Source organism: Neolamprologus multifasciatus, chromosome 18, assembly GCF_963576455.1.
Source record: "Neolamprologus multifasciatus chromosome 18, fNeoMul1.2, whole genome shotgun sequence".
NCBI classification, from domain to species: domain Eukaryota; kingdom Metazoa; phylum Chordata; class Actinopteri; order Cichliformes; family Cichlidae; genus Neolamprologus; species Neolamprologus multifasciatus.
Genome location: NC_140456.1, coordinates 35,646,331 through 35,670,507, shown reverse-complemented (window position 1 = coordinate 35,670,507; position 24,177 = coordinate 35,646,331). Strand labels below are relative to the sequence as shown.

The following is a 24,177-nucleotide window of genomic DNA, read 5'->3' as shown; positions in this document are numbered from 1 at the left end:
TGGGTGATGGGAACAAACCACAGTGCAGTCCTCCATCCAACCTAACCCAGCTCTCATCATAGCACAACGTGTGGGAGAGGGAGGCCACTCAGACAGGAGAGAAATGCCATCAGCATAGATGACTTTGTGCTGTTACTTTTGTAATGTTCACACAAATACAAATAAGCAAACGGTGCATTTTGTAGCAGCCTTGAAATATATAAATATAAATATATATAAATAAATATAAATATATATAAATAAATATAAATATAAATATAAATAAATATAAATATAAATATAAATATAAATATATATAAATAAATATAAATATAAATATAAATAAATATAAATAAATATAAATATAAATATATATAAATAAATATAAATAAATATATATAAATATATATAAATATAAATACAGTTTCTATTACTGGGAAAGGGGATTTCTGTTTAAATCCAGCTCCAGCAGTCTTTGGCAGCACGGCCGGTGATGTGTGCGCGCGTTTATGTGACCATTGACTGAGCATGTGCGAGGCAGCAGAGAGATCATCGCTGCCACGACTCTGGGCTGTCCTGTAAATCTTCTACTTGCTGGGATATTCGTTGTAGTTCAGGCATGGAGGAGCGGAAACCTCTCGGTTCAGGCGCAGTCAGTGGAGCGGAGCGACTTTGGAGACTTTACGCATGCTCCTCATCAGCGGCGGGCGGGGAGACTTTAAAGTTGGACCCTTTTCATTTACAGTAGTGATGCAGGTGAAATGCTATTCTGTAGTGAACTCTTGATATTTTTGGAACATCTCGAGTGGTCTCACAACAGATAAGAAGAGGACAAACTCACTCCGGGACACTGTGACCATTCCCACTGTAACAAATGGCAGATGGATATGAGCAGGCCAGCTCATCAGAATTTATTAAGGGTAAGTTTAACATCAGTGCTGGGATGTAATACTGCATAATGGTTTTCTATAAGAAACTACAGCCTGCAATATTTCCATGTGTGTGACTGAGAGCGTGGACATAAATACACAGCACTGACCTGCTCGTTCATTTTGGCTCATTTGTTCTTTCAAACAAAGCTAAACCAGTATGATTCAGTGTGAGCTACACTGACCACGATGGTCTCCATCATGGGGACACTAACCAAATAAGAGACGAGGACATTTCTGATTATTTTGTAGCTTCTTCATCAGCACTGTGCATTGTTGTGGAGAACAATAACTCTTGACAGGACTGTGGGGGCAGCTGGTCGGCCTTTGGCCTGGAGGATGCTGGATCGTTCTCAGCTGTGTCTGCTATAATTAACATGATATAAAGTGTAACAGCTGTGCATTAAGACGGTAAAAAGAATCCTGGTAAAGTGAGTCCATGCAGGTGCAGGTCAGCTTCACAGCCTTTACACAGCAGCTCGTTTCCAGGAATAAGTTTTTCTCTTTTCAGCTATCACTGCAGAACTTTCCAGTTTTACTGAAGCTGCTTCACTCATGAGTACATGTAAAACTACATGTAGCTGAAAGGTTCAAACTTACAGGCTAACAGTTGGCAGGTTGTAGCCCAGTGTCCCACAACTCATTCACTCATAGAGTCAAATAATACAGTTTAGTTAAAGCAAAGAATTACAAAGTTTATTACGTTTATGAAGCCACGACCCATCGTTCTCTAATCTGGTAAAAAGAAGCATTTCAGTAGTGCGAGGATTAAGTTTGGCTAAATCAGGTTAAGTAACCAGCACCAGTGTGTCATGTAAGGACGGAGATTTGGGTCCTGCCTTGGTTTCAGCAGCAGTTAATGAGGGGAACTGATCCTGTGCTGTAACCGAGACACCAAAAATACCTGGATACAGTCAGCAGCTCGGTGTGATCGGGACAAGAGAGCGTTATCGCCCTGTATCTGAAGCCAGGACTGTCTGTGAGGCTGAATGTAACCTGTGTGTGTGTGTGTGTGTGTGTGTGTGTGTGTGTGTGTGTGTGTGTGTGTGTGTGTGTGTGTGTGTGTGCGCACCACAGACCGCCTGTACTTTGCCACTCTGCGGGTCAAACCTAAGAATACAGCCAACACACACTTCTTCAGCACGGATGAGGAGCTCATATATGAAAGGTAAGCTGTGATCTAGTCTGATCCCCAATTCTGACGTACCGCCGTCTGACATCCATTTAAAGTGAGTCCGGATGTTATCATTCACATGCTGATATTATAGTTGGTGTTGTTCTTGGTTTAGCTGAATGTTCATTTAACAAAATACTTTCTGTACCATGTAAAAGTAAACTCATGACTTTCTATAACAGCAACAAGCATAAAACATTCAAAGTGACTCAAACTCTGATGGCTTCATGTCATCTGTCCAGTAGATCTGCAGAGATCTGCAGAGATCTGGTCTCTGTGGCTGAGACGGCTACAAGTGCCTGAAGGAGATCTCCAGCTTCTTCAGTGCTTCGGGGTGTCTCGTACTGTTGTGCAGTAAAACGTGTAGTGTGTGAAGCTTCCTCATGATTCTGCTAACCAGCTGTAGCTGATTATGTCAGCCGAGCTGGTCTGAGAGACACGTGGAGCTGAAGCTTCAGTGAATCCTGCAGATTCACTCAACAAACACACGAATGGCTGAAAAGTGAGAAACGCTGCGATGTCATTGCCACTGAAAGTCTCCATGGTAACAGTCTGCTCCTGCTCACTGCCAGCACACGCTCCTACAAATCATTTCTTTCTGATGCCTCTTTTGTAACAGATGAACTTTGTTTGTTTTTGTTGTTTCGTGTCCTTTAGAAATTCCTTTGACCTCATTAATATCCCACCTGTTCATTTCAGAGAGACACGCCTTTTGACAGTCATGGTCCTGTCCTTCCTTGACTTCTCATCACTGGTCTCTGATTACCATTATACTGTTAGAGGAAGTCCACTGCTCCACCCGGAGGGATGGTGTCCTGGTTCAAACTGTGGTCTTTCTAGTTGGAGTTCACACGTTTTCCCTGGTTCACAGTCCAAAGACATGCACGTTCATTCACGTTAGCTTAACTGGTGATTTAGTTTAGTCCAGTTTTATTTGTATAACATCAGTTACATCCAGGCCCTTTGTAGGTAAACAACCTACAATATTAGAGAGAAAACTCTAATTGGACGATTCCCAACGAGCAGGGCCGGGAGCAGTGGGACGGTAAAACTTCTAATAGGTGGGGAGACCCTGAAAGAACTTCCTTACAGTGCCGCCATGCCGCCTGGATGTGAGCAGGAAGCTGCTTCCTGTCAGGACAGCTGCTCTGGCCACCACGAAGACTATCAGAACCTGGCCTGATGAAGCCTTACAGCAGCTGCAGGACTGTCTCCACACCACCAGGACATTCCTGAACATCCAGACCTGGAGGTGTACTGTGTCACCTGGTCTATCCCAACCACAAGCCCTGGATGACCGGGGACGTCCACCGGCTGCCTTCAGAGTGAGTGACGGTGCAACGAGGCATCTGAAAGGCCAAATCACAGTACAGGTGGAAGATCACCTGGACAGCAACAACAGCAGGCAGGTGTGTCAGGAGGGCAGCACATCACCGAGTACAGGAGCAGTCACAGAGCTGATGCTTCACTAGCAGAGCAGTTGAATCACTCCTTGTTTTGAAGTGCAGTCACCAGAGGCACGTATCAATAAGTCCATCCTCACTGTGGAGGAGTGTGACATGAGACACACGCCGTCAACCCTCCAACAGGAACAGCTCATACGTCAGTGAAGACATGAAGTCCACATACTTGTGGAGAATTTCATCCAACCCTGTGTTGTCATGTTGATACATTTGCACTGTTTCTCCATGAAAATGTCTGTTGATGTATCACCAGTGTGACTGATGTCATAAACCAATCATCTGGTCCTGGCCTACTCTGTGGTCATAACCCCTGACTGAGCACGCACGAGTTATGGTTCCTTAAATGATCTGCATTTATTTTAGGATATAAAATAGTTTTAATCATACAGCCTTTATACACCGATGAGAGACAGATCAGAGGTGAAACAGCCTTGGAAAAATGTTCCATCTATGCTTTTATATGTGCCTGCAAATTGCACCTTCATACTGTGGATGTTCTGCTGTGGAGCTGCAGGCCACCACAGTACACAGGGCTGGGTGGAAACTGGTTTCCAGCATTTCCTGACCTCTCAGGACTTTTTAGGAACTCTAAGGCTACGTTCACTCTGCAGGTCTTGATGCTCAATTCTGATTTTTTGATCAAATCTGATTTTTTTGTCTGCTCGTTCACACTACAAATAAAATGTGACAGCAAACGCGCTCTAGTGTGAACGCTCAAAGCGGCCGCATGCACAAAAGAAGACGTCACACACAACGCGCTCTGTTTAGACCCAGAGCAACAGTATTGTTTGACTGATGGCCTTAATATAAAGACTTCAGACTTTACGTTTCCCAATTTTTGCTTTAAATTATTTTGTTATTTTCATAATAAAGTAAATAACCTAATAATGATCCTTATTGCTGTTTTAGAGGAGCGCTGCTTCAAAGGATAGTTGCAGATTTCTGTCAGAATCTGCAGATTATACAGTACAAATAAAATGTTCATGTTTCTCCAACGTTGTCTTCCCAACAGTTTCACCGGATGGACAGGAAGCGTTCACGATGTCTTCTCCGGCGCTGATAATTGGCGTCTGTCTTGTGTCGGTGACGTAAAAGACGGATTTAATGTGACATGACCATCAAACAGCAGCTTTCTAAAACATCAGCTATGTATCGGATTCAGCACCACATACGAAAGTGACCCAGATCGGATTTGAAAATATCGGATTTGTGCCGTTCACACTGTCACACCATGATCGGATAGATGGTCACAGAGGGTCAAAAAATCTGATTTGATGCACTTTCGCCTGCAGTGTGAACGTAGCCTGAGTTCCTGATGCTCAACTCTGAGCATCAGTATCATGGGATATATCCCAGTTTCAGTGTGTCTGTCACAGAGCGGGTGTTTGAGCTGTGATTAACCGGGGAGGTGGTCTATGAGTAAACCTGAGATGGCTTTTGTCACAGTGGAGTGAGCCGTGTGGAGGAAATAAAGGAGGATCCAATTGCAGGCAGTCGTGAAGGTGGTTTATTGAACACAGAGCACAGGGAAAAAATGGCAAACGAAGATTAAACTAAACTATACTGGGAATAACTAAACTAGTAAACACAAAGCAGAACACGAGCATGAAGGAGGGTGGGCAGAACACACGGGTGAAACATGGCAGATACACAGACGGACCGGCAACGACAGAAGACACGACTTAAATACACTCAGAGAAACACAGGGAGATCACACACAGGTGGAAGTAATTAACGAGACGAGACAAGGGAGGGAACACAAGAAATCACAAAGACGCAGACTGGACACAGATCAAGACCCACAGCAAACATGGGAACACAGAACCTGAGAGCAAAAACCAGAATCACAGAAACAATAGATAAATAATAATAATAATCAACAAAGCACCAGAGAACAAAAACGATCCTTCAAAAATAAACCAAAGCAAGAGAACTCAAAATGCTGGGTCGACCCCAACGTGACAGCTTTCAGTGCTTGTTTGACGATCTTTGAGATCCTCTTGCTGTCATTCGTGCTGTTGGCCGACTTACTGAATAGCAGTGATGATGAGTAATCTGGTATCCAATGCTGTGGTGTTAGGGAAAGGACTTTATAGAACCTGATGTTCTGCTGTAACAGTGCTGACTTGCACCCCTGCTCGTCTGTCATGTTCCAGCCTTGATAACAGTTTTCTTTTCTGCAGCAGACAAACGGGATCTGAGTTTGGTTTCATTGAGTGAAACAAAGCTGTGAGCTTCCTCTGACTCCATGTCTGCATTGTGTGGGTTTTCTAACGGAGCATTTTATTATAACCAGATGAACAATGTCACCGACTTCACCTGTCAGTGGGGTTAGTTTTGTGGCTGATTTGTGTTGTTGTTGTAATTGTTGAAAGCTCCTCCATCTCTCGCTGTGTGTTGCAGTTTTTATGCAGACTTTGGGCCCCTCAACCTGGCCATGCTGTACAGATACTGCTGGAAACTCAACAGGAAGCTGAAGGTAATGCAGATGAAGGTCTTCAGACTCAGGGCTTTGTTTGATGTATAGACATCATTTAGAAAACGCGTTACGCTCTTATTTTGAAAGGTCTTTGCTGTGATGGTGTGTGTGCACTCCTCTGACAGTAGACTCTTATTTTGAAAGGTCTTTGCTCTGATGGTGTGTGTGCACTCCTCTGACAGTAGACTCTTATTTTGAAAGGTCTTTGCTCTGATGGTGTGTGTGCACTCCTCTGACAGTAGACTCTTATTTTGAAAGGTCTTTGCTCTGATGGTGTGTGTGCACTCCTCTGACAGCAGACTCTTATTTTGAAAGGTCTTTGCTCTGATGGTGTGTGTGCACTCCTCTGACAGTAGACTCTTATTTTGAAAGGTCTTTGCTCTGATGGTGTGTGTGCACTCCTCTGACAGTAGACTCTTATTTTAAATGTATTAATGCACATGTGCTGTTTCACTGATTATTGATTATCATTATTGGTTTATAGTCTTTCACAATGTCTAGAAAGAGACTGGTTCACTACACCAGCTACGACCAGAAGAAGAGAGCCAATGCTGCTGTTCTCATTGGTGCCTATGCTGTAAATATCCTTTCATTTGTCCATCACATCATCTGATTGCCCGTCTGTCTGTCCATTATTAGTGATGTAGTTTAACTCTGCCCTGTAGGTGATGTATTTGAAGAGAAGCCCAGAAGATGCCTACAGGACTCTGATAGCAGGAAACAACACAGGCTACATGCCGTTTAGGTACAGGCTGCTGCTTTCTACGAGACAGCACTGCATGCTGGACTGTTGTCATTACATTTACTGAGACACTATCCTTCTGTCTGTTAAATCCAGCTTAGCTTAGCTTAGCATAAAGACTGCAAGCAGGGTAACAAGAAGAAACTCCACCTAGCTGGAAATTATTTGGCGACCATGAAGGTTCCAGGAGGTCAGGAAACCTCATCAAACCCACACTTTTAAGTTTGGGATGGGAACATTTTCCCGTATTATTGTAGGGTTTTTACTGCTGTTGTGATTTGGCACTATATAAATAAAACTGAATTCAGAGATTTGAAATTTGAGATTCAGACTGCTTTCTTCCATTTGTGCAACATCTCTAAAGTTAGAAATATCCTGTCTCAGAGTGACGCTGAAAAACTAGTTCATGCATTTATTACTTCCAGGCTGGACTACTGCAATTCATTATTATCAGGATGTCCAAAAAACTCACTGAAAAGCCTTCAGTTAATCCAAAATGCTGCAGCAAGAGTCCTGACAGGGACTAAAAAGAGAGAGCATATTTCTCCTGTTTTGGCTTCCTCTTAAATCCAGAATTCAAAATCCTGCTCCTCACATACAAGGTCTTAAATAATCAGGCCCCATCTTATCTTAATGACCTTGTAGTACCATATCACCCTATCAGAGCACTTCGCTCTCGCTCTGCAGGCCTACTTGTTGTTCCTAGAGTATTTAAAAGTAGAATGGGAGGGAGAGCCTTCAGTTTTCAGGCCCCTCTTCTGTGGAACCAGCTTCCAGTTTGGATTCAGGAGACAGACACTATCTCTACTTTCAAGATTAGGCTTCAAACTTTCCTTTTTCCTAAAGCATATAGTTAGGGCTGGAGCAGGTGACCCTGAATCCTCCCTTAGTTATGCTGCAATAGATGTAGGCTGCCGGGGGATTCCCATGATGCACTGGGTGTTTCTTCTTCACTCACTATGTGTTAACAGACCTCTCTGCACTGAGTCATCCTTGTTATTAACCTCTGGCTGTCTTCACAGTTTGTCTTTGGTCCTGTCTCCATCCCCTCAGCCCCTCAGCAGTCAGATTGCCGCCCCTCCCTGAGCCTGGTTCTGGTGAACATGTGTTTCTGTTAAAAACGAGTTTTTCCTCCCCACTGTCACCAGTGTGCCTGCTCGTAGGGGTGGTCTGATTGTGTTTCCTCTGTATAACTGTAGGGTCTTTACCGTACAATATTAACTGCCTGAGGTGACCTTTGTTGTGATTTGGTGCTAAAAAAAACTGAACTGAGTTTGTGAAACCACTGCAGATCACTATAACACTAAACATTTCAGCCCTTTGGGGGGAGTTGTGCTTTTGTTGTGGAAATCTGTTCCTGCTCTCTTCCTCTGCAGGCATTACAACATGGTTTCCTGGATTTTGAAAGGTTCAGTGCAGAAGAATATGAACATTATGAGGTAACAGACTGCAGAGTGCTGACTGTGCTACAGGTCGATATCAATGAAAACAGGACCAGGATACAGTAAGAAATAAGTAACGTACGCTTGTTATTCATCCAGTTTATTTGCAGTGCTGTTAGTAACACAGTCAGGGCCAACCAAGGGCTCGTACGATGTCCAGGCCTGCCTTGGTGCACGCTGTACTTCCTCAGTTTCTCAGTTAGATTGATCCATAACTCACCCGTCCAAGTGATAGACAGTCAGTGAAGTAAAGGTCAGCTCACCTGTGTCCACTGCAACAAAACTGATTTCCAATGAAAGGTAAAAGCCCGTATGTGTTCATTACTGCAGTGGTGGTATAATTAAGGTGTTCTGGATCCATGTTTTTAACTGATATGTCGCTAACCTCTATCACAGTCTTTCTTTCCTTTCTTTTTGTGCTTTTAGCGAGTTGAAAATGGAGATATGAACTGGATCGTTCCGGGAAAGGTTCTGGCGTTCAGTAGCCCTCATTCTCGTGGTAAGATAGAAGATGGTGAGTCAGAATCTCTAAGCTAAAAGCTAAAGCATGCCTCCAAACCAACATCAGTGCTCACGTTGCTTGGCCTGACAGAAGGCCTGTGCAGCCCCTCAGTGCCTGCACGTCCTGAAACAGCTGAGAAGAGCTAACCTTACCCTGCTGTCTTCTGATGGCGTGTATTGTTTCCTGCTTAGTGCTGTCATGTTGTTACGGCTGGATTAGACGAGCCTGAGCCCTGCAGTGGCTCGGGGTTTCCCATGATGCACTCATGCTTCTTCATCACTCAGCTCTTTTTACTTCCTGTGTATTTACACCACTTTGCACGTAGTTATTATTCCCCTCTGGCTCTCCAGTCCGTCTCTTGTCCCGTTGTCCTCCCCTCACCCCGACCACATGTGGCAGATTGCTCCCCCTCCCTCAGCCTGGTTCTTGTTAAAAGGGAGTTTTTCTTTCCCGCTGTCAGCAGGTGCTTGGGGCCGTTCAGCAAAACTTCTTAGAAGAGTGAGTTTGTGCCTCAGCTGTGACGCTCAAATCAAACGCTCCAATTTCCGTGACTCCAAAGGTATCAGTCGGAGACAATCATTAAGCTTTAGTGCCGTTCATGAAAGTACAGGAGTAATGCTTTCCAGATGATGTGCACACAGACACGTCTGCAACACTTCATTGGGATAATGTCACAAAACACAAGCAGACGGCAACTTCACCTCCAAGGTGCACGGAGAAAGATCTGACGAGGTGAAGACTCCAGTCACAGAGTATTAGGGAACCATAACGTGTTAGTGGCCTTCATCAGGGTCATTGCGTTTATCTGTGAAGGTGTGATTGGTCCACTTTTTCTGTTTCCAGTCTTTTTTATTTAAACACAAGCTGTTTGACATTTTGCAATGACCCAAAAGGCGTTGGTCACTGAGTACAGCTGTTCTCTAATACTTCGAGTGTCGCTGGAGTCTTCACACGAAGCACAAGTAGATCAGGAAGTAGATCAGGAAGTAGATTAGGAAGTAGATCAGGAAGTAGATCAGGAAGGGTTTGAGGTGTCACCTTGGCCTTCAATGTCGGCAGATCTCAATCTCATTGAGCATCTGTGAGATGTGCTGGACAAACAAGGCCCGTCTGTCCTTAGGCTGTGGCATCTATTGCTGTTACCACACAAGATGTTTCTCCATGCTGAGGTCATGGTTGGAGCATGCTGGAAATGTAGTAAAAGTTAGAAGAGAAGCAAAAGGTGGAGGTCAGGGTGGGGCATTCCCCAGGGTGCTCATGTGCAGCTGGTGGTGACTGCAGCAGTGGGAAACTGGTGGATGATGAATCAAATCGAATTAAAAAAAGCCTGAAACTGTGTTACTGCTGCAGACTGCAGTCAGCTGGTTTCTCTCCTCAGCTCTGGACGCACACTTCCTCCTTACGCCACAGTAGTGCTCTGTTGCTAATGGCTACTAGCTTTGTGTGTCTACTTACACGCTAAACCAGGATGTTGAATGTTATACCTGCTAAACATGATATCACAGTTAGTTTGTGGCGTGTGTTTGATGTTTGTGTGCAGGAAGCAGCACAGTTTGTGGGTTCAGGGTGACGTGCATCGGTCTAAACAGAAGCTGGTCCAACAGAGACGGAGTCGGCAGCAGCAGCTGCAGCAACAGCAGCTTCACCGCTCTGACTCTGTGCAGGGAGGCAAACAGGAGGCAGTGTCCTCGCTGCTTTCCAGCATGGATGACCTGTCAATCAACACCGTGCTCTGCAAGTCATATACAGTGGGGCAAAAAAGTATTTAGTCAGCCACCGATTGTGCAAGTTCCCCCACTTAAAATGATGACAGAGGTCAGTAATTTGCACCAGAGGTACACTTCAACTGTGAGAGACAGAATGTGAAAAAAAAATCCATGAATTCACATGGTAGGATTTGTAAAGAATTTATTCGTCAATCAGGGTGGAAAATAAGTATTTGGTCAATAACAAAAATACAACTCAATACTTTGTAACATAACCTTTGTTGGCAATAACAGAGGTCAAACGTTTACTATAGGTCTTTACCAGGTTTGCACACACAGTAGCTGGTATTTTGGCCCATTCCTCCATGCAGATCTTCTCAAGAGCAGAGATGTTTTGGGGCTGTCGCCGAGCAACACGGACTTTCAACTCCCGCCACAGATTTTCTATGGGGTTGAGGTCTGGAGACTGGCTAGGCCACTCCAGGACTTTCAAATGCTTCTTACGGAGCCACTCCTTTGTTGCCCGGGCGGTGTGTTTTGGATCATTGTCATGTTGGAAGACCCAGCCTCGTTTCATCTTCAAAGTTCTCACTGATGGAAGGAGGTTTTGGCTCAAAATCTCACGATACTTGGCCCAATTCATTCTGTCCTTAACACGGATCAGTCGTCCTGTCCCCTTGGCAGAAAAACAGCCCCATAGCATGATGTTTCCACCCCCATGCTTCACAGTAGGTATGGTGTTCTTGGGATGCAACTCAGTATTCTTCTTCCTCCAAACACGACGAGTTGAGTTTATACCAAAAAGTTCTACTTTGGTTTCATCTGACCACATGACATTCTCCCAATCCTCTGCTGTATCATCCATGTGCTCTCTGGCAAACTTCAGACGGGCCTGGACATGCACTGGCTTCAGCAGCGGAACACGTCTGGCACTGCGGGATTTGATTCCCTGCCGTTGTAGTGTGTTACTGATGGTGACCTTTGTTACTTTGGTCCCAGCTCTCTGCAGGTCATTCACCAGGTCCCCCCGTGTGGTTCTGGGATCTTTGCTCACCGTTCTCATGATCATTTTGACCCCACGGGATGAGATCTTGCGTGGAGCCCCAGATCGAGGGAGATTATCAGTGGTCTTGTATGTCTTCCATTTTCTGATGATTGCTCCCACAGTTGATTTTTTCACACCAAGCTGCTTGCCTATTGTAGATTCACTCTTCCCAGTCTGGTGCAGGTCTACAATTCTTTTCCTGGTGTCCTTCGAAAGCTCTTTGGTCTTGGCCATGGCGGAGTTTGGAGTCTGACTGGTTGAGGCTGTGGACAGGTGTCTTTTATACAGATGATGAGGTCAAACAGGTGCCATTCATACAGGTAACGAGTGGGGGACAGAAAAGCTTCTTACAGAAGACGTTACAGGTCTGTGAGAGCCAGGGATTTTCCTTGTTTGAGGTGACCAAATACTTATTTTCCACCCTGATTTACGAATAAATTCTTTACAAATCCTACCATGTGAATTAATGGATTTTTTTTCACATTCTGTCTCTCACAGTTGAAGTGTACCTCTGGTGCAAATTACTGACCTCTGTCATCATTTTAAGTGGGGGAACTTGCACAATCGGTGGCTGACTAAATACTTTTTTGCCCCACTGTAGCTTGGATGAGGTCAGCGGTGTGACTTCATAGCACCTTTTTTTAATGGTTACTGCAGAATTCAAACAGGCTACTGAGTTCTGATCACAATGTTGTGTTTTCATGCTGCTAATTGTGTCTTTCTTTCTGTGTCTGTGCAGAATAACTGCAAAGAAGTCAGTCTGACACAGGGAGACGAACTGAGAGCACTGAAGGGAAAACGCCCACCGAGATCAGCGTCATCCTGCTCAAGGTACCAATATCTGTAATTTAATTAATGATAAATGGTTATTGTGGTCAGTGCAAGAGACACGTTGAGAATTAGCTCAAAACAAAGTTTCTATTAACAAGGAGATATAATAGACACCAACATGTTTTTGTGGATGTCAGAAAGTACATAAGTGACTGTTGTCGAATGCTTTGTTTGCACGCTGTCTAACAGACAGACTGGACTGCATGAAATCCTGCTGTGTTCTCATCTGTGCAGCGTAAATGTTGTGTATAACCTGCTCGAGCTCATGCATCCTTTTTTGTTCTTCGGTTAAACTGAAACCTAAATGCAACAAGAGAAGTTGTTGTCTTTGGATACTTTAGTTAATCATGAGTGAGATTAAGGTTGTGGAGGTTGTCAGAGTATTCCTTCTACTGCCTGACAGTGTCCTCAGTTGGAGTCAGCAGGCCTCCATCTTTACTGGACACCGTGTTGGTAGAGCACCACTTCCCCCTCCTGACGGTTTGCCAGAATCGCTCCTCCTACGCCCAAGTTTTTGCTGCAGCCGCGGCCTGAGCTGCGTTTCGATTGGCCTGCCCGCTGCCTCTGCTCTCCACCCGTGGCTGCCGCCAGACACACAATCAGTAGATAATACCTCTGCTCACTACAGTTTTTGTTTTGGTCCCTGAATCCACGGCCCAAATATAGCAGATATATAAGATGCTGCCATAGTTCAAGAAACATTTCATAAAAAGTAAATAGTTACAAATCGGGGATATGGGAGCTGCGGCAAAAAGAAACCAAAGGACGACCACGAACCAAACTCACAACGTGCTTCTCCTGTAAACTAACACCACTAAACTGCTAACCTGACACAACCAAGAACTGGGCTTCCACGGAGGTTAACTCGAGGTACCTCCCACACGTCGAAGCGTATTTGTCTCTTGTCTCTTGTACAGAGTGTGTGTGCAGATGTTGATTCCTGCAGTGAGCGTAGAAATCATCAGAAGGATTTTTGGAGAAGTTGTTCGTTGTGCTTGTTTTTGTGAAGGATCAAGTTCAGTATTTGCTCTTGGATCACACACACACACAAATATGAGGTGTTCTTGTTTTCTGTGTCAGGTTAAACCTGTCCAAGACTTCACACTGCTCCATCCTCCCTCCCCCGAAGCCCTCCAAAGTCCACCTCACCCCCTCTTCTACTAAAAAGCTGAGACGAAGTTCCTCTACCACCACTGCTCCGCAGATCAGGAGGTTGGTGTCTGTGCTTTTGTTCCTTACTAGAAGCACATTATAATAAAACCAATATAAAATGTGATGTGCTGATGTCTCCACAGTCCCTTCAGCCTCACTGTGTTCAGCACCAGGCCAGCACTGATTCACTGACTTCACACTTGGGACGTTCTGGTCATGAATCAGCCCAGCTGATGATGGACTCGCTGGAAACTGGATCAGCTCTCTTGCACCTTTAATAGGCTGTAAATCCTTTTTTAGCCCCAATAACTACTTTTCGTTTTGACAGAGCCAACAGTTTGTCACCACTTTAACTGGTCACGTGGCCCATTCTGTGATAACAGGGCCGACACCATAAATCATCACGTCTCTTGGGTATAGCAAGCAGGTAACTGTAAAAAACTGCTGCTGCATATTGCAGATATAACATCTGCTAGATGCTGAATGTCCCGTTGTCACAATCATTTTGCTGGAAGCAAAGGACACGTGCAAAGACCAAACAACGCTAACAGGGGATAAAAGGTCGTGGCCCGAGGACTGAGTCAGACCATCGCCAAGAGCAGTCTGGGTGCTTCTGATAAACGGCTGCTGCCATTTGTCCATCCAAAGTTCAGAACCACAGGATGTAGACGGCCTGAAGCAACGTCTTGGTTGTGGAAACACAGACCTTTAGAAGTTGTACCAAAATCCACGCCAACTTTGGCAGATCACAGGTTTCTTGGCTGCACATGATGGACCTAGCTTATTTGGCACGTTGTTGTAATGTTGTCTCCTCATTTTCAGTACTTTAGTAACCTGGTTGGGTTAGAGAACCATAGCAAACCAAATCTTTTGTAAGAGATCGGTGCACATTGTTCAAGAATTAACAACTGGACGCAAAATTGTCTTGCAAGACCAAGAGTAATACACTGCTTCTGCAGTGTATCACTCTTGAAAGCCACGACATGCGTATAATGCATATATATATATATATATATATATATATATGCATATATATATATATATATACGCATACGGATATATATATATATATATATATATATATATATATATATATATATATATGCGTATATATATATAAATGCGTATATATATATATATATATATATATATATATATATATATATATATATATACACATACATTCATATAAAGTCAAATAATAAAAAAATAAATAAATGTTCATTTACCTGTTACTACCTGTTACTACGGATTTTATGTTTTACCTCTCCAGACACCTTTCTTTTGCAACGTTATGGGTTGTACGAACACTGTGATATGTTTGTAAACACTATGTTTGTTAAGCTGCAGCCGTTCAACCGGGCTTATATGGTTGACGAAGAGAAGGTGTATTAAAGGAAACACTGTGGAATTCCCAATGCCAGTGTGAGCACTGCTATCAGTGAGCTTAACGACAGCCGTTAGCATCATTTCAGTGTTTCAGTCATAAAAACACTTCCTGTCTCTGTGGTGGTTACACTGACATCATGCAGTTTGTGCTTTGACCTCCAGAGGGCGACAAATCAGCACAGACAGAGAGCTCCATTCAAACTTTGCTGCCATCAGTAATAATTCTTCAAATATAATCATCAGTGTTTGAGCAGCTATGATATCAGGGACAATCTAGACATGTGTGACAATACAGAACATGTCACATGACACACCTTAAACATCATGTGATCCACTCTCAGTCTGCACTTTCATTCATGACTTCAACAGGTTGAAATGAGCTTTGAAGAAACATCAGTTCAGTGGTGAAATATTCAAACGCTGCAGGAAGAAGAACAACAATGTGATGACAGATGTTTGTGCTTCAAACTGGAAAACCAGCAGAAATAAATCACAGCCTGCCAGAGGTTTAGGAGTTTCTGAGGGGAACTGGAACGCAGCACAGTGTTTCAAAGCCCCTGATTGTCCTCAAACGCCGCATTAGGCTGAAAGTTTACTTTCACTTCCTGAACTTCGTGGAGTGGAGCTTGTTGTTGGTGTGTGAAGAAACTGTAAGTTTGCTTTGTTTCCTCCTTTAACAGTTTGTCTTTAGGAACTTTACTGTTTGTTCAGCTCATGTTTGATTTCTTCGCACAACAAACTGTGTGTGTTTGTATTTCCGGTCTCTCCATTAAAGTCAGTGTGTAATGTTTTCCTGGCTAACATCAGCTGTGTGCAGCTTAGTTCCAGCACAAATCTGCCGCTCCATAGTTCACGGTAACGGACTCACAGCTGGACCAACGAGGCCGAGTGTGTCCGCCACTCTGAGCTACGTTCGTGTTTGTGTACTTGTAGTTTGTACTTTGTGAGTTCACTCAGAGCCCACAGAGGACGCAGCGTACGTGATGACGTCAGCCCTTTACCTCCTTTACTGTCACTGTGATTAATATTTACACACCACACGACACACCTGACAGCATGTTAACGCTAAGCTAAAGCTAAGCTAACGCTGAGCTAGCCAAGAACCCAGAGTGACGTTAAAGCTGAGTAAACACTGACCCCAGACCAGCACCGTGATAAAGTGAGCTGCTGCTGCTGAACCTGAACAGGTAACAAAGTGATGAGCAGTCAGGCTGCAGGTTTCTACCTGTTCATGTTTCTACAGTAGAATCACTTTGAAGTGTCTTTGTGCTGTTTCATCTTTGATTTGTGTTCATAAACACTCAGAGAAAGATCACGTGACCTCATCAGGATCTGTGTTGGTGTGTGGGGCTGTACCTCAGCTTTAGATTATGGTGATTATGAGACAGTGTTTCAGCTCATTTTACACAGTAACATGAAAGTACTGTTATGAGGAGTAATGAAGTAACATACTCCATTACTTTTAATTAAAGTGTTCTGTGTAATATGTGTAATAATGACTTTTTTGAGTAACTTCATCTCTGTCAATAACAACATTCATACGTGGAATAAAAACACATCAGTGGATCATTGCTGGAGCTGCCTGGACTTCAGTCTTCAGGATCTCAACCAACAGCATCAACATGCTGCTCCAGATGTTTGTGCTCCAGATGTTTGTGCTCCACATGTCTGTGCTCCACATGTTTGTGCTCCACATGTTTGTGCTCCACATGTCTGTGCTCCAGATGTTTGTGCTCCACATGTCTGTGCTCCAGATGTTTGTGCTCCAGATGTTTGTGCTCCTGGTGATCAGACTCACAGTTTCATCCTTGAAATAAGTGTTTATATTGTTGTTATATTGCTGACCCACCATTGATCATGTGTCTCATCACATGATCAATGGTGGGTCAGCGACATGCTTTCTTTCCGTCTCAGGTTTAAATATCTGGGACTCTCCACCGTTTGGTTTTAAAACTGAAGAAGCTTCTCGGATGAAACGTCTTCCAGAAACTTAAAGAAGTCTCTATTTTCTTTCTAAGCTCCTTAGATCACATGACCTGGATGACTGAACCTACAGACATATTGACCTGGTTTCTAGGTTACATGACAGGTCAGAGGTCAGCGACTGTAACTCAGTTACTCCTGTTAATGTGAACTCACTGAGTGTTTGTGGTTTACCTCTCAGACTGACTGAAGATGATGATGGAGGAAGAGGAGGACAGAGCAGAGTCTGCAGGGTCCAGCTGTCCGTCTGTGAGGAGTGACCGGTCCAAAGAACAAAATCCAGTCTTCAGTGCTGAACCTGGACCAACGAGGTCAGAGAGCTGAACACACTGAGTTACAGAAATAATTCTGCACTGACATTATAATCAGTGTTGATTCTGGTTGATTGTCTGACTGTGTTTGTGAGCTGAGAGGAAATGAAAATGAATTTGTAACAAAAATCAGTTTTGTCCAGTTTTCCTGTAAAAAGCTGAACTCTAATCTAAGAGGACTGTTACTGACAGGAAACAGCTGCATTATCTGCAGTCTGTGTGATCACAGCTGCTTCAATCATGTTTGTGTCTGCAGAGGTCAGAGGTCACAGTCTGCAGGGTCCAGCTGTCTGTCTGTGAGGAGTGACCGGTCCAAAGGTTTCCCTCCAAACTTCAGTGGTGAACCTGGACCAACGAGGTCAGAGAGCTGTGATGACTCCTTTACATGTTTGTGTTTCCTGGATAAATATGACCTGAAACATCCTCAGATTGTTACAAAGATTCATTAAAAAGAAAACAATGAAAGAGAAAAGATCCAAATGTTAGACTTGGTCATTTGCTGTTTGAGGACAGTGATGCTCATATCTGTGGGGAAAGTGTGACCTGAGTGGGTTCATGTTTGTCTTTAAAGAACAGAGCTGCTCTGATTCTCTTTGTGTCTGATCTGTTAAACAGTCTGAGAGGTCACACAGAGACCCAGCAGCTAAAGCCTGGATCATACTGGCTGCTGTTAATGAGACTCCATCAGGACAACACTGAGCCACAGTGGTGTGGATGTAGTGGATAAATCCCACCATACTGATGCTCAGATTTAATCACAGGGAACAAAACCAGATGTTACCTTCAGATTGTGACCTTTGGAGTGGACGATGCAGATTTCAATAGAGAATAAATGTTGTTTTTCAGCTGTGAAGAAAGAATCTAATTTTGTGAACTTAAGAATTTATGATGGTGGTAAAAACATGGAGACTATAACACAACATTTCCACTGTATTCATAGAATGAATGTAAAACTGTCAGACATTCATTAAATATGCAAAATGTCTACAGAAACATCAGAGGGTCAGATGTGAAGCACTCAGTGATTTTGATCAAATGACTCATCAGTTATTGATCTGTACTACACTGATCTACCACGTTAGTAAAGCTGGTGTTCTGGTGGTGGAGAGACCTCGGATCATGTTCTGGTTTTGGAGCAGTGATCTGCTGATGGTTCAGTTTAATGAGCTTCTTCAAAATCATCCCTGACATCACCACTGAAAGGACGTTCATAAACTTAGTAAAAATGGCCCATATTTTCACAATCTGAGAGTTTAAAACTTGACAAAGTTGATTCAAATGAAGTTATTTGAGCAGACACTAATGGATCTTTATCCTGTGTTGATCTAATCCTTCATGGTTCCTCCACAGAGTGGAGCAGCAGAGCTCAGAGGGTCCCAGTGGTCAGTCTGCCCAGCAGCATCAAACACAGCTGGACTCCATATTTATGGTCTGTACATGTACAACAACTACTGTTACATCTATTCTCTCCACAGTCATCTCCATGCTGCTCTTTGTAGACCAGCATGGATTGTCTGTGTGTCCAACATGGATCTGATGTTTGGCTCCATGATTTCAGTCTGATTGGCTCATTCATAAATATTCTGTTCCAGCTGCTGGAGGACAACATCATCACTTTTGTGAAGAACGAGCTGAAAAAGATCCAGAAGGTTCTGAGTCCAGATTACCCAGAATGCTTAGAGAGTCAGACGAGCAGCAGCAGAGAGGCATTTGTGAAGATCACAGTGGACTTCCTGAGGAGAATGAAGCAGGAGGAGCTGGCTGACCGTCTGCAGAGACGTAAGAGGATTTCTGTAAAGATTTAAAGTTTTGGATAAATGAACATTTTCCAGAGATGGAAGATGGAGCAACATGTTTTAAAGATTAGTTCTTTTTGGAATTGAGTGTTTATTTTTCTTCTCATTCAGAACTTCAAGCTGCAGTTTGTCCCCGTAACCTTAAATCTGCTCTGAAGAAGAAGTTCCAGTGTGTGTTTGAGGGCATCGCTAAAGCAGGAAACCCAACCCTTCTGAATCAGATCTACACAGAGCTCTACATCACAGAGGGAGGGACTGCAGAGGTCAATGATGAACATGAGGTCAGACAGATTGAAACAGCATCCAGGAAACCACACAGACCAGAAACAACAATCAGACAAGAAGACATCTTTAAACTCCCACCTGGAAGAGATGAACCAATCAGAACAGTGCTGACAAAGGGAGTGGCTGGCATTGGGAAAACAGTCTTAACACAGAAATACACCCTGGACTGGGCTGAAGACAAAGCCAACCAGGACATCCAGTTCATATTTCCATTCACTTTCAGAGAGCTGAATGTGCTGAAAGAGGAAAAGTTCAGCTTGGTGGGACTTGTTCATCACTTCTTTACTGAAACCAAAGAAGCAGGAATCTGCAGCTTTGAAGACTTCCAGGTTGTGTTCATCTTTGATGGTCTGGATGAGTGTCGACTTCCTCTGGACTTCCACAAAACTACAATCCTAACTGACCCTAGAAAGTCCACCTCAGTGGATGTGCTGCTGACAAACCTCATCAGGGGGAAACTGCTTCCCTCTGCTCGCCTCTGGATAACCACACGACCTGCAGCAGCCAATCAGATACCTCCTGACTGTGTTGGCATGGTGACAGAGGTCAGAGGGTTCACTGACCCACAGAAGGAGGAGTACTTCATGAAGAGATTCAGAGATGAGGAGCAGGCCAGCAGGATCATCTCCCACATCAAGACATCACGAAGCCTCCACATCATGTGCCACATCCCAGTCTTCTGCTGGATCACTGCTACAGTTCTGGAGGATGTGCTGGAAACCAGAGAGGGAGGACAGCTGCCCAAGACCCTGACTGAGATGTACATCCACTTCCTGGTGGTTCAGGCCAAAGTGAAGAAGGTCAAGTATGATAGAGGAGCTGAGACAGATCCACACTGGAGTCCAGAGAGCAGGAAGATGATGGAGTCTCTGGGAAAACTGGCTTTTGATCAGCTGCAGAAAGGAAACCTGATCTTCTATGAATCAGACCTGACAGAGTGTGGCATCGATATCAGAGCAGCCTCAGTGTACTCAGGAGTGTTCACACAGATCTTTAAAGAGGAGAGAGGACTGTACCAGGACAAGGTGTTCTGCTTCATCCATCTGAGTGTTCAGGAGTTTCTGGCTGCTCTTCATGTCCATCTGACCTTCATCAACTCTGGACTCAATCTGCTGGAAGAACAACAAACAACCTCCACATGGTCTAAATTATTTAACAAACTAAAACTCCAATCACTTCACCAGACTGCTGTGAACAAGGCCTTACAGAGTCCAAATGGACACCTGGACTTGTTCCTCCGCTTCCTCCTGGGTCTTTCACTGCAGACCAATCAGACTCTCCTACGAGGTCTGCTGACACAGACAGGAAGTAGCTCACAGACCAATCAGGAAACAGTTCAGTACATCAAGGAGAAGCTCAGTGAGAATCTGTCTGCAGAGAAAAGCATCAATCTGTTCCACTGTCTGAATGAACTGAATGATCGTTCTCTAGTGGAGCAGATCCAACAGTCCCTGAGATCAGGACGTCTCTCCACAGATAAACTGTCTCCTGCTCAGTGGTCAGCTCTGGTCTTCATCTTACTGTCATCAGAAAAAGATCTGGATGTGTTTGACCTGCAGAAATACTCTGCTTCAGAGGAGGCTCTTCTGAGGCTGCTGCCAGTGGTCAAAGCCTCCAACAAAGCTCTGTGAGTAAACATGTGATCAGGCTTTTATTTATAACATAAACAGTGTAATGTGTGATGGACCCTTAAAAACTTAAACATATTTTTTTACATGATCATCAGCACTAAATACAGTATATTATAGTTAATGTTTGATTGCAGCAGTAAATGTCAGAGTGTCTTAAACATATCTGGGTGTCAGCTTTTATCAAAGTCATGTCCAGAATCATCCTGTAAGTAAAATTTATTTATACAGCAGCTTTCACAGGTCAAAAACCACAAAGTGCTTTACAATAGAAACAGGCAATAAAAAACACAGAAGATAAAAACATTAAACAGCAAACACTGAACATCATACAGCCTAAAACTAGTTAAAGGCCACTCTGAATACTAGAGTCTGAATAAATGAGTTAGTGGGACCAGTAAAAGCCTTTGACTGGAAGATCTCAGATGTGAGAAGAGCTGTAGGATTGTAGAAAGTCAGAAATATAGACTGGGACTAAAAGAAAGGACTAAATCTTTAAATAACGCCTAAAATGAACTGGTTACCAGTGTGAAGAGATTAAACCGGAGTAATGTCCAGTCTATTTCATGTGCTGGTTAAAAGCCTCGCAGCATGATTCTGTACTGACTGAAGACGTTCAAAGACTGTGATGGACCCATAGGTGATCAACTCCCTCATTCCTCCTCTGGTCTTATTGCTCTGCATCAGTGCACTGCTCAGCTGAAGATGAGTTCACTTCTATATGTTACAATCTGCCTCACCAGTACAGTTCCAAGGATCTGCAGCTGCTGAATCAATTATATTCCTCGTGTTTCTTCTGGTTTCCTGTTGTTAGATCTGCATGCTTGATTGTTTTTCAATCTCTCCTATGTCGTGCACTTTGATTTCCGACTGTACACAGTCTGTGAACCATGACAATTTGTGACAGAATGCAATGATCAGTGAGGACCCGGAGGACACTGACATTTACACTGTGCAGAATGAGACTTGAGATTTTATCTCACTGCTTTGTGGACGACTGATGGAAGGACTAATCACTATATCTGCTTTAATTGAAATAATTTCCATGAAAATTTCACTGGTTCAGTCTCCCAGAATCTCTCAATCATATCTTGACCTTTTCCTAGAGTAACTAACCCTCACTCACCAGGATATGAGCCAGCCTTCCCTCTCATTGCTACATGCTTACAGTCTTGCCTATCACCTGTTCACAGAATGAGTCATCACTTGTTTTTGTTTAGCATTTAATGAGCAAGTTCCAGGTCTTTATATTTACACAGGGAACATTTTTAAACTAAAACGTTTTTTAGCCATAAATAGTAATGCACACTGGCATTTGTCTTTCTTTCAAAGGTTCAACACAAGAAGTGATTTAAATTAATCACAAACAGTTTGTTATCAAATGACAATTTTTCAGATTATGTCTTTATTTTGTTTTTGTTTTTTAGGCTGAGTTTCCCTGACCTCTCAGACAGAGGCTGTGAAGCTCTGTCCTCTGCTCTCAGCTCCCAGTCCTCTATTCTGAGAGAGCTGCACCTGAGTATCAACAACCTGCAAGATCCAGCATTGGAGTTTCTTTCTGCAGGACTGAGAAGTCCACACTGTAAACTGAATACTCTGAGGTGAGATCAAGTTATGTTGTGCTTTTCATCAATTGACAGAATTAACCAATAAGAAGCCACTAAATGGGAAAAAAGTCAGTTAAACTTCTGTAATAGTTTTATGTTAGTGTCATCTCCTAGTGTTGACTCTTAGTAAAAAAAAAACTGGATTTATTGCAAAATCAAAAAACTCTTTTGTGCACCCTCATTGCAATTAAATAATAGTGTTTGTTTAATGTTTATCTGTCATTTTTCAGACTCAGTCACTGTGAGCTCTCAGAGAGAGGCTTTGAAGCGCTGTCCTCAGCTCTCAGCTCCCAGTCCTCTAGTCTGAGACAGCTGGACCTGAGTAACTCTGACCTGCAGGATTCAGGAGTGAAGCTTTTGTCTGCCGGAGTGAAGAGTCCACGCTGTAAAATGGAAACTCTCAGGTCAGGATTTAAAATGTTCCACTGATGATCATGTTAAACCTTATTTCTATTATTGCAGAAACAGTCAATTGATTTTAAAAAAGTCTGAATGTAGAAATTAGCGTCTGGGGTTTTTAGTGATATTTGTTCACCTTCTGTCTTTCATTTGCAATGAAATGTCCCATCTGCTCCTCTGAGTCCAAATTCTTTATTTTAGCAGTGCTTCATCCACCAAACCTTCTAGTTCGATTCCTGTATTCTGAAGGTTTTTACAGAGCTGTTTATTCAGATATCAGAATTTGATTTTCAGAAAAATTTAGTAATAAAAATATGATCAATTGATTATTTCTGACTGAAAAGATGAAATATATATTTGGTCATAGTGATATGACTCATTGCATCACTTAAACATAAAATGTAAACAAAAATTCAAAACAATAGATTAATACAAAACAGAATTTGACTGTTGAGCTTAAAGTGAGCTTGAATGTTATTCACTTCCCGTTTTATTTTGGTAGTTATCATCTCTGGTTTTTACTTTTACTTCCTCCCCCGACATTGTCTACATTAGTTTCAGCTGTAGAAGATTTTATTGACTGTTTGATTTGTCACTTTTTTTAAACTATAATTGTTGACTTATAAACCATTGCTAAAATGTATCTTCATTAAAATACCAAATAATTTATTCCTTTATCATCTAATTAGATTATAATTCTGTAAATAGGGGTGATAGTGTGGTCTCTGTGGGTTGTCTTCAGGTACTCTTCCTCCCACAGTCCAAGAACATGCATGCAAGGTCAACTGGAAATGTGTGATTGTCAGCATAAATTGTCTGTCTCTGTCTAGCTCTGTGTTTACCTGGCTACATCACCATGGTTACTGATGCTGAACCTATAACCTGGTCTGGATCAGGTTATGTTCAGAGTTTTTGTTTAAAATCAACTGAAGTGCCTCATTTTCACTGATTCTTTCATTTACAGAAAGTGTGATATAGATTCAGTCATATCTGACTAATGTCAGTGAATGAGGCCCAGCTGTAAAGTCACAGCAGTCACACTGTATGTGTCTCATTGTCACTGACGTTTAGGCTCCATGCATTCAGTTGGTGCTGCAGAAAAAGTAGAAATGTTTCTGTTTGGTTCTAATGCTGAGTCTCTTTTACAAAGATGGAACTGCAGCAAATCCTGCTCATGTAGCCAGTTAGTAAAAACTCAAGTCACTGTCAGACACAGCAGACAATCTCACTGTATGTGGTCTTTTAGCACCTCCTACTTGTGAACATCTGGAGTGGTGTTAGTCTGGGTGACGAGTGTAACTGTTGAGTGAGAAAGACTGTGGTCGTGTCCAAATT

General features: G+C 43.1%; 2 protein-coding genes and 2 long non-coding RNA genes across 13 annotated transcripts in view; 2 read left to right on the top strand and 2 right to left on the bottom strand.

Moving 5' to 3' along the window:
* The window catches only part of LOC146498542 (protein NLRC3-like), a 60,343-nt gene that overhangs the window by 25,332 nt on the left and 10,834 nt on the right, over positions 1 to 24,177 (top strand). Inside the window, exons 1-8 of one of the 6 annotated variants that reach the window (XM_085139956.1) lie at positions 14,712 to 15,483; positions 16,998 to 17,127; positions 17,384 to 17,485; positions 18,478 to 18,556; positions 18,720 to 18,906; positions 19,035 to 20,835; positions 22,264 to 22,437; positions 22,674 to 22,847. In XM_085139956.1, the coding sequence (XP_084996082.1) occupies positions 17,009 to 17,127; positions 17,384 to 17,485; positions 18,478 to 18,556; positions 18,720 to 18,906; positions 19,035 to 20,835; positions 22,264 to 22,437; positions 22,674 to 22,847 (2,636 nt within the window). In that variant the 5' untranslated portion in view covers positions 14,712 to 15,483; positions 16,998 to 17,008. Of the gene's footprint in view, positions 1 to 12,130; positions 12,293 to 13,372; positions 13,505 to 13,587; positions 14,373 to 14,711; positions 15,484 to 16,663; positions 17,128 to 17,383; positions 17,486 to 18,477; positions 18,557 to 18,719; positions 18,907 to 19,034; positions 20,836 to 22,263; positions 22,438 to 22,673; positions 22,848 to 24,177 lie in introns of those variants that run through there. The other 5 variants (XM_085139957.1, XM_085139955.1, XM_085139958.1 and 2 more) reach the window with 5 other exon arrangements.
* LOC146498543 (uncharacterized) overlaps positions 1 to 24,177 on the bottom strand; it is an 89,587-nt gene that overhangs the window by 56,624 nt on the left and 8,786 nt on the right. The gene's annotated exons all lie outside the window — the stretch shown is intronic.
* LOC146498545 (dual specificity protein phosphatase CDC14AB-like) lies at positions 490 to 9,183 on the top strand. 5 transcript variants are annotated; one of them, XM_085140085.1, is made up of 7 exons: positions 490 to 899; positions 1,986 to 2,076; positions 5,949 to 6,024; positions 6,509 to 6,601; positions 6,690 to 6,769; positions 8,143 to 8,205; positions 8,635 to 9,183. In XM_085140085.1, exons 1-7 carry the CDS (start codon positions 854 to 856, stop codon positions 8,654 to 8,656), a joined length of 471 nt encoding a protein of 156 aa, XP_084996211.1. In that variant the 5' UTR covers positions 490 to 853; the 3' UTR covers positions 8,657 to 9,183. The 5 variants fall into 5 exon arrangements, 3 of the variants coding, with proteins under 3 accessions (XP_084996211.1, XP_084996212.1, XP_084996213.1); XR_014870550.1 differs by having other exon boundaries at positions 492 to 899; positions 8,143 to 8,281; XR_014870549.1 differs by having other exon boundaries at positions 493 to 899; positions 8,143 to 8,508; positions 8,635 to 8,732.
* LOC146498546 (uncharacterized) lies at positions 918 to 5,951 on the bottom strand. Its single transcript, XR_014870565.1, has 2 exons — positions 5,261 to 5,951; positions 918 to 2,349 (listed from the first exon to the last, which is right to left on the bottom strand). It is a non-coding gene; the product is annotated as an uncharacterized LOC146498546 (long non-coding RNA).